The 12872-nt window shown below is 41.3% G+C and overlaps 1 protein-coding gene across 1 annotated transcript; it reads right to left on the bottom strand.

Annotated features, from left to right (window-relative positions):
- Positions 1–521: 521 nt before the first annotated feature.
- LEO1 (LEO1 component of Paf1/RNA polymerase II complex) lies at positions 522–12801 on the bottom strand. Its single transcript, XM_075273439.1, has 12 exons — positions 12692–12801; positions 8132–9142; positions 7885–7992; positions 6773–6870; positions 4750–4895; positions 3572–3656; positions 2910–3004; positions 2694–2828; positions 1988–2123; positions 1594–1777; positions 1196–1296; positions 522–678 (listed from the first exon to the last, which is right to left on the bottom strand). The coding sequence occupies exons 1-12, from the start codon at positions 12753–12755 to the stop codon at positions 571–573; spliced, it is 2271 nt and encodes a 756-aa protein (XP_075129540.1). The 5' UTR covers positions 12756–12801; the 3' UTR covers positions 522–570.
- Between the last annotated feature and the right edge of the window lie 71 nt (positions 12802–12872).

Below are 12872 nucleotides of genomic sequence, written 5' to 3'. Positions count from 1 at the left end.
TATCTGGGGGTTAGGATTGGATAACATTGCTAGAACTAGAATAACATCAAAATACTCCTACATTAATCCTTACAGAACACGGCAAAATGATGAGCCCTGTGCTTCTTAAACTGGTACCATCACAGCATATTGCCATTCAGAGCTACTATATTCAACTCTTGTTTTTGGTATTGTGGTGGAAAAACCCATTACAGGATTAGAACGGAAAAAACGGACAGCAGTGTAGAAATACAGGAAGTGAGAAGCAGACACTGCATGCAGCCTGGGTGAAAGACTGAAATGGGAGAACCCTTTTAAGGGCAGGTCTTCGATGCAGCCAATCATAGGCCTTAGTGGTGACCTTCACAAACTGCAGGTGACCGACTAGCCTGAGCAGTAACGTGGCTTTCTGTACAATCCCTTTAAACCTTTTTAATCCAACAACAGATTATGGCAGTATAAATAATGTGCACATATTCAGTTTTACATTGTAGCAAAAGTAAAGATCATAAACAGACCGTTGTATTTTGTATATTTATTCCATTAACAGAATCCAAACTATGTACAACATAAAAAATATATATACGCATGTTACAATTCCTCATCTTCATCCTCTTCATCACTAATGACATATTTCTTGTGCTTTTTGTTGGCTTTGTCGTCGTCATCCAACTTCCTCTTCTTTGATGGTTCTCCCTCCTAGAAAAGAGAATGAGATGCAACAATTTTAATGACTGATACCCACTAGGAATCTATTTTTAATAAAATAGTGTATCCATATTAAAAACGTCAATGTTTATGACTGATCGGTCAAAAAAATGGATCCACCATCAGTGTTCATCCCTGTTTTTTATGAAGGATCTATATTATTCTATCTAGTTAAAAACATACAAAATGCAAGCTATAGAAGATTTATGCACTTTTGGCATACCATTCTTTTCTATAGAAGCCAATGTAGACATAAAACAAAACTTTGTTGACAGTATTTCTATGTAAAAGAAAATTTGTTAGAGCAAATATGTCTGCAAAGCAGGGGCAATGTGAAATATATTGTGTAAAGTGTTGTGATAACTGGGAGGGCTATGTTAGTATTGCTAAGAATGAGTAAACAAAGGACGCAGGACACAGCCTGCGTTACTTATGGTATAAATATGCAATACCTGCCCATCAGAAAGTATATAAGTAAGCTTGTCTATGTAAGCAGTACTAGACTTACCTCCTCATCACTATTCAGCTTCTTTGCTTTTAGTAGTCTCTGAGCTTTGTCATCATCTGAGCCTTCATCACTATCCGATGAGTAGATACGGGCTCTTTCCTCTGTAAAAACAAGTCAAGACTTAAATTCCTACAACTCTCCAGCACAAGTAAGACAGGAATGGATTATTGACTATTACAGAAATATGCCCTTACTCCTCAGCAAAGTGAGAACATATAAACTCTACTGAAAACCACTGCACCACACTGTTAAACAGCAGCCGCAGTGCAAAGCCTATAGCACAACAAGGAATGGCTTGCATAACACACTCAAATGTGCCCCCTGGTGGACATGCGGAGTATACAACATACAGAATAAAACTACTGCGGTGCTGATGGGATTTCAGAATGTTTCTTTACCTCTTCCTCCTTTATATCTGTTCTTGATGGCCGCAAGGCTAATCGACTCTTCTCCTTCGTCATCATCATCATAGCGGTCAGGCTCCAGATAATTTGCGCTCAGACCACGTTGGTGCTGCCTTTCCTTGATTCTGCGCTGCTGTGACTCTCTGCGGATTGATGCTCTTAGTCTCTCCTCCTCTTTCTGCATGGGAACACAAAGATAATGAAGCATTGCTATTTTGAGCTGGAGTCTACAGCTTTTAGGTTCTGTTCACATCTGTGTTATGACATTTCTATCATAGGTTTGAGAATTTTTAAATAAGCTGATTACATCTGTAATGCACATTGTTTATTTATTTTTTTATTTTTTTTTTATTTTCGAGCCAGAAAACATAAGTTGAATGTATATTACTTTAATCATTTCTGTTCTCTGAGATTCTGGATCACGTCCTGCCATTGGAAGAATTCTGATCTTCTGAGTCTTAGAGCACCTGTCTGCAAGGGACAGGGTCATCTTCCTGTGAGTGGCGCTGTCAGTGGAATGAGGCCTGGGGGAAAATAAAATATATTTCAGCACTTTGCACAATATATTCAAAAGTACTAAAAGCAATGATCAAAAGTAAATGGTTTATTTAATGTTGGAGTCTATAAAGCAGACCTTATATTTTAAGTGTATTTATAGACTGCAACTATGCTTCCATTATTCCGTGGTTTTACTATTGGTCAACAGGTGCGGTGTCTACCCTGTTAGGAGCTGAGCACTCTGCCTTTGGGAGTATAACCCCAAGATTTTCATGGATGTGGTCTGACTCTCAAAGCGTTTACACCTTATAAATCAGCAGTGAGCAACTGGCTATAATCATAAACTTATGTCTCATAACTTGTGTTATGATTTATATAGATATATATATTTTAGCGTGTATATCCAGGGATATTACTAAATCTCAAAATAAATTGTCTCAAACCAGGCTTAAATAATACAACGACTTAATGACCAAATAAGAATTTATAAGAACCATATACTGCTGCTATAAGAGTTACCAATACTACTAAGACACAGACTGAAAAAGAAGGAAAATCATCAGTGATATAAATTATAGAGTCAAAGAACACCTTACCTGAATGTCAGCTTGGTCTTGAATACAGCCTGACCCTGTAAACCTGTTCCTTGTCTGATAAAAAGATGGTTGTGATCTCCTTGTAAGGGAGCTTTGTACACATCAAACACTTCATTACCCAAGTGTAAAGACATACTGAAAGGAAAAAGAAAACGATGTAAAAAACCAAATTACAATATAAAAGCAGACAAGCAGCAGAGCAGCCCCAACACTTACCTGCCATCAGACCACTTAACAATTCTTGCATTGCTCTCACGGACATCATTTCCTTCCTCATCCCTGCGAGTCCTCCACCTAATAGTATTTTCTACCTATGTGAAGAAAATGCACACTAGTTAACATCATGAGGTTCTTGGAGGTTACATACCCTTATTGACCAAAGGCATTTAGCTCAAAACATTACACCTAAGTAATAAAGAGTCATCACAAGGCCTAGCTGTATGTATATTATACGGATGTGCATACTGTAAGTTGTCATTATGAGATCTCAATACAATTGTGCCCCTCTGCAATTAAAATGTGTGTAATATAAAAGCACAAAAGTTAACATTTGTCCCCTCCTTTGCTTGTGTCCTACACCTACATGTAATGAAGGTGTAAAAGGCAGACAAGAATTCGGACAATTGATATGTGCATGGTTTTGGGGAGACTCCACAAAAAATGCACTTGACTGACTTCCCTCTTGTTTGCATATCTACATAAAGGTATGGCAGTCAAATATGGAATGCAAAGGTGCTTTTTTTCTCCAGGCACTTTGATGTAACGTAAACTCTCACTCACTAGCAGAATCTCTTTAAATAAATGCCATGCTCTTTAAAGATATGAAAAAATGTAATCAGAATAAATATAATGCAATAAAAATCTAAATAAAAAAATACCTTCAGTTTCAGCCTAGTTCGTCCTTCTTCATCTAACATTTCTTCATCTTCAAACTCATCTTCATAATATTGCGGATCAAAGGGCCTAGACAAACAAGTACAGAAAAAAGCAGAGCATAAATTCAACCTTACCTATAATATTGTCACAAGGAACCACTCAAAATTTGATAATATGAAAAAAAAAACCTGATGAGGTCTCAAAGCACAGAAAACATGAAGACTCCCATTTCTCTCTTCAGACGCCAAAAACACACTTCTTAAGGAAGCTGTGCAGCTCATTTACCTAGACAGCTGGTCAGATGTGAGCAGACCACAAGGGTCCACCAGTAGCTAACAGCAAGAGCTGCTCTAACAGGACAATTTCTATCCGTATGGATGTGCATGACTGTTCCACTCTATGTCTATGGGACTGATGAAACCAGGTTGTTTGGGACCCCTATTATAGAGATTGGTGGTCATACACGCGTGTGTTAAAATCCCTTTAGGCTAAGGCCCCATGTAGTGAGCTGCAACAACAAAGCGTTACGGAAAAAACTGAGGTGGAAACGCATTATGGGTTTTCCTGCAGCGCTTTTCACAGAAAGCCCTTTAATTTAAAGTACAGAAATACTTTCAGCTTCTATTATACCTATACAGAAAACTCCAGCGTTTCTGTAGGCATGATTGATAAGCTGAGATTTACAAAAATGCTTGTGTTTTTTGAAATTGTAGCATTTTCATTGTGGATTTATTTGTAATGTGTGGATAGGATTAGCTAGAATTCCATCCACTTTGATGGTACTGTGAAATGCCACGTTTTTTGCTGCAGCATTCATACTACACGGGGCTCTGGTACAAATGATGACCCTAAGTTCCATGTAAATGAACTGCTGGTGCGCATACATGACCTGTGCGTTCCATTTACTTCTATGAGGGTCCCAGAGATTGATGCCTTTCTAGCAGCCTTACAGAAATGAATTGTGCATTGGCTATGCACAGCAGCACTCAATTCACATGGAGCATTCAGGAGAACTCGGAGGTCCCTGTACTCAAGATCTTATGGATCCCTGGGGGCCTGACCTCTGGGACCACCAGCAATCCAACAAATCCCCTTTAATATAAAGCATACAGACATAGGTAATATAGCCCTTCTAAATTTATAGCAGTTTCCTTTCATGTTTACCCTGAATATATTTTACCTGGGCTCAACACTAAGAAAGTTGGGAAGCTTCACAAAATACAAGTCATTTCCAAGGTCTGTGTTAACTTTAGGGATCTCCACTTCTATTCTGGTCTCAGGAATAGGTTCCTCCTCTGGCTGATCTTGGTCCATTCCATCTTCATCCTGTAGTATCATAAAAATATCAGGAAATCAGTATGATGTAACATATATAGGAGTGTTTGTGTGACAGCACAGTCATGTGACAGACAATATAATCTATAGAATTTTTCACTGGTGTACGACAACTACAGGACTTGCTCCTTATGCATGACACAATATTGGTAGGGATTACTTTGCAAAGTAATACTAAGCAAATAAGATTGGGAAAGAGGATTCAATCTGGTGGAAAGGAAAAGTGATTACTGGTTACATTTTTCAGAAGCGCTTGGGATTATTTGTCCATGGCTCCTACTCAAGTTATAATTAGTTTTATACTTCCTTTTTGCAACAATTTTGATATGTCTTGCTCATCTTGCAAAGAGATAGCAACTGAATACCATGTGTCATCAATATACGATGGTTGGGATATGACTTCTGAGTTCTCAGTTCCCCACCTGCTATGCAGAGATCTATGGTAGGGCTACATGCAATTGAATGTGACCATGCTGCAGTTCCCTGCACTGCCAAAAGGACAGGAACATGAAGAGACTCTTAAAGAGAACCTTTCATCACTTCTACCAATTCTTAGCATCGGTTAATAAGCACTGCTCCTCTGATTCCACCACAGTTGGAATTTTTCCTCTAGCCTCCACTATACCTGAGCAACCAGTGCAGCTTATTTTGGTTCCTGATATGCTATTTAAAGCTTTGTAGTGTCTGACATTACAGAGTCTAAATAGCATATGCACCAAAACGAACAGCATTCAATGCTCAGGAATGGTGGGGGCTAAAGAAAATGTAAAGAGTTGGTCCTCTTTAAAAGATATACAGTGCTAAATCATTGCTGTGCTTCTTTTATCCTCAGATATTATATCCCCATTGATCATAAAGTGATAGCATATTCAGCAGCCCCATGACATATGTATTCAGTTATAGAAATAAAAACGTACTTTAGGCGTATAGTACAGGGTGGGCGACAAACAAACAAAACCCAGGTGTGTGCGTTTGTTATAGAATAATGATTATTGGTCCTCATTAACTGTCTTATGCTGTAGACACATGGCGAGTTCACACATGCGACGTACAATAGCAGTGAAGAGAATGGGGATTTAAATTAAAAAAAAACAACAACTCATCCACACAGTGCAGAAAAATCTGAGGAACAAAGTATTTTATACTGGGGAGGGGGTTATACCAGAAAGAGGTCAAGTATTGTTTTCAACCTTTGCAATACAACCTAGCCAGCCCCCTGATAATCACTGCTAAGAAATGGCAAAAACCAGAAGAATGTCCTGTGTGGTCTTAGTCTAAAACATTCTTTGACAGCTGAATTGCTGTGAAATACATTTTCCTGAGCAGTTTCAGAAACTAATGATTTTTCAGCACAAGGGCATGACTTGTTATATGTGGTCGCACATTCCTGTACAGAGTTAACACAGCGTCCACAGAACATAGAGGGAGCAAAGAGTCATGGCCGTTTCACACTAGACAATGTGTGACTTAACTTATTTCCTCTCCACAAGCATGTCTCGAAAAAACCCACAGTTAAGACATCATCTACAAAATAAGAATATACCAACACAGATCTAAAAAGTCCATCTAGAAACAAAATGTGTGTAAGCCAGAAAGATCCATGGAAAAGGTAGCCTGGCAATGGTACAGACAGTTCAGGCTAGAATCTGGCACATCCAGCTGAAGCCAAAAATGTTCCAACTTGCTAGATATATATGACTTCTCAGGACAATGGGATATAGCTTAAGCGTGACAAAATTGTGCAATTCCTTAAGGTAAGACAACTAAAAGTGATATAAACTGAGACAGTATAAGCTTGGGCAGTGTGAATCCCTGAACGGTCTAGTCCAACTATTAGTAAATCTGGGCCAATATCTAGGGGTACATACCATTGGCTGGCCTGGAGTTGGAGGCTTCTGTTCACCATCACTGTCTGAAGAAATATCATCTGCATCTCCAAACAAATCGGCGGTACCTTTTTTCCCATCTATTAAAAAGAAATTATCAAAGAAGGAAATTAATGCAAGATAATTAACTAAAACAGATAAATTAAACGTGGTATCAGAGGAAGAATACAGATAGACATATGGGAATTATCAGCTGTAATACAAGGCCTCCCATTTATAGTATTTTAATGCAGCATTCAGAATAACATCACCATAAATCAGTGTATTAAGTGGCATCAGTCAGTAGTCCAGACCATGTAAAACGGTTGACACCGATAGGTAGTAGTCCTGGACAGAGGATTAAAATTAACCATTGATTATGTTCTTAGTAGAAGCAGGACTATGAAAAACAATCTTTTACCCCGGGCTGCTGATGCTTTGAGGACAGTCCATCGCCCTGAAGTGGTCTCTGCAATGAACACACATCACTTCTCCTTTGCTCTAGGTAAAATTTTCAGTACACTCCTGGTTGGATACTAGCTGTAACAGGGGGTATAGAGCAGTAGCAGCTCAATACAGAAAGGAAAGAGTACATCGGGGTAATAGACCACCCTCAGAGCACCTGCAGCCCTCGATTACAGGTTTTATAGTGGTGTTGCTACTAATAGCATACACCATGGTATGTGTAAACCACTCTCTTTAGGGCTCATACCTATCACTGTCAGTTCTTCAAGGTTAACACTGCTGACAGATTCCAACCAATTGAATAATCTGAATGGATGGCATTTGGGGAGGGAGGGGGGATTAAAGTTTGCTATGTTCCTGGGTTCCAGAAATTACCCATTACAAGAACAGGAGTGCCTGAATCCTCTGTATGAATGCAGTAGTCGTATGACACTTTTCCACTCACTCCTCTAGGACTGATTGAGTACCGTACATATGAGACCTCCAGCAAACAGACACTTCTTACTTATCCACAGAATAGGAAGTACGTGTTGTTAATCGGACATGTATTTAAGGGATACCTGACACTGATGATCCTTATTGTATGAATGATGGAAGTAACTGAATTCACAGATAATATCAAAGCAAAAAGACAAAGAAGGGTACTGTACCTTTTGTCGCTTCCCCATCACTATCTAACTCAGAGTCTGACTGCCTCTTCTTCTTCTTAGGCCTCTGACGCACAATCTCTTCTTCACTGTCACTGCCTTTTCCTGATACTAGGAAAGATACCAAAATATTTGTTGAAGAATGATAATGAAACTCCCAACATATTATAAAAATAGATCAAATAATGTCAGATTGTAAGGTTCTCTGCACAATATACTGATGCAGTAGCAATCTACAAATGAAAAGTACCTGATTTGTGGTCTTGCTCTTCACCATCTGAATGTTGCTGCTCATCATCAGAGCGATGGCCATCAAGTTCATCATCATCTGAGTGATGTCTCTGCTCATCATCTGAGTGGTGTTCTCGCTCATCATCTGAGTTAGAGTGGTGTCTCCGCTCATCATCTGAGTTTGAATGGTGTCTCCGCTCATCATCTGAGTTTGAATGGTGTCTCCGCTCATCATCCGACTGTGAGTGGTGTCTATTCTCATCATCTGAGTGGTGCCGCTCTTGGTCTTCATCATCTGAATGCTGCTGTTCATCATCTGACCGCTGTCGCTCCTGCTCGTCATCTGAATTCTGAAGCTTTGGCTCGTCATCATCTGATCGCGGATGATCCTGCTCTTCTCCATCTGAATGTTGTCTCTCATCATCAGAATGTCTCTGATCATGGTCATCATCATCTGAATGATGTCTGCGATCCTCTTCATCAGACTGATGGTTTTCGTGATCGTCTCCATCAGACTGCCTGTGCATCTCTTCATCTGATCTCATATTTCTATCATCATCTGAATGCTGTGCCTCATCATCCGAATTCTGCATTTTCTCCTCATCGTCAGACTGATCACTTTTATCCTCCCTGCCCCATTTTTCATCTTCAGAATGGGCATCTTTTTCTGACCCTTCGGCATCAGAGTGGCGACTGCTGTGGTCAGATCGGTGTCCTCTATCATCATCTTCATCCTGAAAGTTTTCAGAGCCACTGTGCTGTTCAGCATCTGAATGATCATTTTCCTCTTGATCAGAGTGGACATTACCTTCTGACTGATTATCGGACCGTTCTGAACGGTTGTAACTACCACTGTGTTGGGATCCAGCATCATCCTCACTGTCATCGCCAAAAAGTTCTCTGTTGCTGGGTTTTAACGCAGAATGTCCATCGTCGTCATCATCCCGTTCACTGTCACTAGCAGACGCATTGCTCACTGAGCCAGTGTTCCTTGGTTCTGAGTCAGAGCCGGATCCAGAGTCTGAATCTTCTAAAGGGGGAAACAACAACAACAATAGGTCATATCTCACAATCAGCATGACAATGCATGGAAATATCGAAAATGTTGACATAACAAATCCAATGTTATGGTTGAAAAGGCAGGCATATTCCTTGAGGTGCAAAGCCACAGTATGTGGGTGGATTTGAATCCCATGGGTTACCCACCACCAATATTGCCCAGGGGCCGAGCTGTGGCATTTTTGCTTTTACACATATAGATATGTGACCAAAGATTACCCAATCACATCAACATCACAATAAAGTGGTTTGTGTAAATTTCCAGTTGATATAAGAGATATCTATCCTGACGGCCAGAAAACGGATATGCCATAATGCCGTAATTTCTCTATTAATTGTAACTCTAGTGTGTGAACAGCATCTGAAAGATTATCTGACAGACAACTCCATAATAGGGAACAGAAAGGTTTAAGATGAAGAGGAGGAAGATGAGAGTGCATGTACATTTATATGGCTGATGAGAGGAAGATGAGAGTGCATGTACATGGCTGATGAGGAAGATGAGAGTATATGTATATGGCTGATGAAAGTGCATGTATATGGCTGATGAAAGTGCATGTACATGGCTGATGAGAGGAAGATGAGAGTGCATGTACATGTATATGGCTGATGAGAAGAAGATGAGAGTGCATGTACATGTATATGGCTGATGAGAAGAAGATGAGAGTGCATGTACATGTATATGGCTGATGAGAGGAAGATGAGTGTGCATGTATATGGCTGATGAGAGGAAGATGAGTGTGCATGTATATGGCTGATGAGGAAGATGAGAGTATATGTATATGGCTGATGAAAGTGCATGTACATGGCTGATGAGAGGAAGATGAGAGTGCATGTACATGTATATGGCTGATGAGAGGAAGATGAGAGTGCATGTACATGTATATGGCTGATGAGAAGAAGATGAGAGTGCATGTACATGTATATGGCTGATGAGAAGAAGATGAGAGTGCATGTACATGTATATGGCTGATGAGAAGAAGATGAGTGTGCATGTATATGGCTGATGAGGAAGATGAGAGTGCATGTACATGGCTGATGAGGAAGATGAGAGTATATGTATATGGCTGATGAAAGTGCATGTACATGGCTGATGAGAGGAAGATGAGAGTGCATGTACATGTATATGGCTGATGAGAGGAAGATGAGAGTGCATGTACATGTATATGGCTGATGAGAAGAAGATGAGAGTGCATGTACATGTATATGGCTGATGAGAAGAAGATGAGAGTGCATGTACATGTATATGGCTGATGAGAAGAAGATGAGTGTGCATGTATATGGCTGATGAGGAAGATGAGAGTGCATGTACACTCACCGGCCACTTTATTAGGTACACCATGCTAGTAACGGGTTGGACCCCCTTTTGCCTTCAGAACTGCCTCAATTCTTCGTGGCATAGATTCAACAAGGTGCTGGAAGCATTCCTCAGAGATTTTGGTCCATATTGACATGATGGCATCACACAGTTGCCGCAGATTTGTCGGCTGCACATCCATGATGCGAATCTCCCGTTCCACCACATCCCAAAGATGCTCTATTGGATTGAGATCTGGTGACTGTGGAGGCCATTGGAGTACAGTGAACTCATTGTCATGTTCAAGAAACCAGTCTGAGATGATTCCAGCTTTATGACATAAGTAGCCATCAGATGTTGGGTACATTGTGGTCATAAAGGGATGGACATGGTCAGCAACAATACTCAGGTAGGCTTTGGCGTTGCAACAATGCTCAATTGGTACCAAGGGGCCCAAAGAGTGCCAAGAAAATATTCCCCACACCATGACACCACCACCACCACGTTGATACAAGGCAGGATGGATCCATGCTTTCATGTTGTTGACGCCAAATTCTGACCCTACCATCCGAATGTCGCAGCAGAAATCAAGACTCATCAGACCAGGCAACGTTTTTCCAATCTTCAATTGTCCAATTTCGATGAGCTTGTGCAAATTGTAGCCTCAGTTTCCTGTTCTTAGCTGAAAGGAGTGGCACCCGGTGTGGTCTTCTGCTGCTGTAGCCCATCTGCCTCAAAGTTGGACGTACTGTGCGTTCAGAGATGCTCTTCTGGCTACCTTGGTTGTAACGGGTGGCTATTTGAGTCACTGTTGCCTTTCTATCAGCTCGAACCAGTCTGGCCATTCTCCTCTGACCTCTGGCATCAACAACGCATTTCCGCCCACAGAACTGCCGCTCACTGGATGTTTTTTCTTTTTCGGACCATTCTCTGTAAACCCTAGAGATGGTTGTGCGTGAAAATCCCAGTAGATCAGCAGTTTCTGAAATATTCAGACCAGCCCTTCTGGCACCAACAACCATGCCACGTTCAAAGGCACTCAAATCACCTTTCTTCCCCATACTGATGCTCGGTTTGAACTGCAGGAGATTGTCTTGACCATGTCTACATGCCTAAATGCACTGAGTTGCCGCCATGTGATTGGCTGATTAGAAATTAAGTGTTAACGAGCAGTTGGACAGGTGTACCTAATAAAGTGGCCGGTGAGTGTATATGGCTGATGAAAGTGCATGTACATGGCTTGTACATGGCTGAAGAGAGGAAGATGAGAGTGCATTGTGCATGTACATGGCTGATGAGAGTGCATGTACATGGCTGATGAGAGTGCATGTACATGGCTGATGAGAGTGCATGTACATGTATATGGCTGATGAGAGTGCATGTACATGTATATGGCTGATGAGAGTGCATGTACATGTATATGGCTGATGAGAGTGCATGTACATGTATATGGCTGATGAGAGTGCATGTACATGTATATGGCTGACGAGAGTGCATGTACATGTATATGGCTGACGAGAGTGCATGTACATGTATATGGCTGACGAGAGTGCATGTACATGTATATGGCTGACGAGAGTGCATGTACATGTATATGGCTGACGAGAGTGCATGTACATGTATATGGCTGACGAGAGTGCATGTACATGTATATGGCTGACGAGAGTGCATGTACATGTATATGGCTGACGCACTACAATTTCTCTCCATAAGATCTTTAGTCTCCATATCTTGCTTTGGCCTACAAACCACTGAGGGGTAAATATAGCGTCGCGCTGTTCTGCATCAGATGCAGGCAGTGCATGTTTTCCATCAAAACTCTGAACGCCTTGGCAGAAGCAGACAGATCCTACTAGAAGTCAGTGGGGTATAAGTATGAGGAGCCGCTGTCGCCAACCATATGGCTGATCCAGCACTGTGCTGTGATCTCAGTATCTGATGGAAGTCATGATGCAGGTGTGACCAGAGCCTTAATACTGAACTTTAGTATTGCCCATCCGGGGTGTTCTTAGGACCACCCACATAACAAGGTAGAATCCCAATACTGTAATTCAGCAGATTTAGAAAAGTTTCTTTGTGTCCAAACATCTACAGCACACTGACACCACACATCCACCTTGTGTTACCGGTATAACTGAGCGCCCCCTGCTGCATCCGGTAGTGTATAGCCCTCCGGTCAGGAGCGGCCCCTTCCGCCCACGGGAGCTCGGCCCCGGTACTCACCATCTGCTTTCTGCTCATTATCGGACTCCGCATCGCTGCCAAACAGCCCCTCCAGCACGTCCATGGCCGAGACACACGAAACAACCCGGAAAGAAGTGCGCAGAAGCGGAAGACACTAAACAACTATGTGGAAGTCATAGCATAGTGTACTTCCGGGGCAGGAGTACTACTACTCACATCC

Source organism: Leptodactylus fuscus, chromosome 5 (assembly GCF_031893055.1).
Source record: "Leptodactylus fuscus isolate aLepFus1 chromosome 5, aLepFus1.hap2, whole genome shotgun sequence".
In the NCBI taxonomy this organism is placed as follows: Eukaryota; Metazoa; Chordata; class Amphibia; order Anura; family Leptodactylidae; genus Leptodactylus; species Leptodactylus fuscus.
Note: the sequence above shows the minus strand (reverse complement) of the source record. Positions and strands in the feature narration are given on the sequence as shown.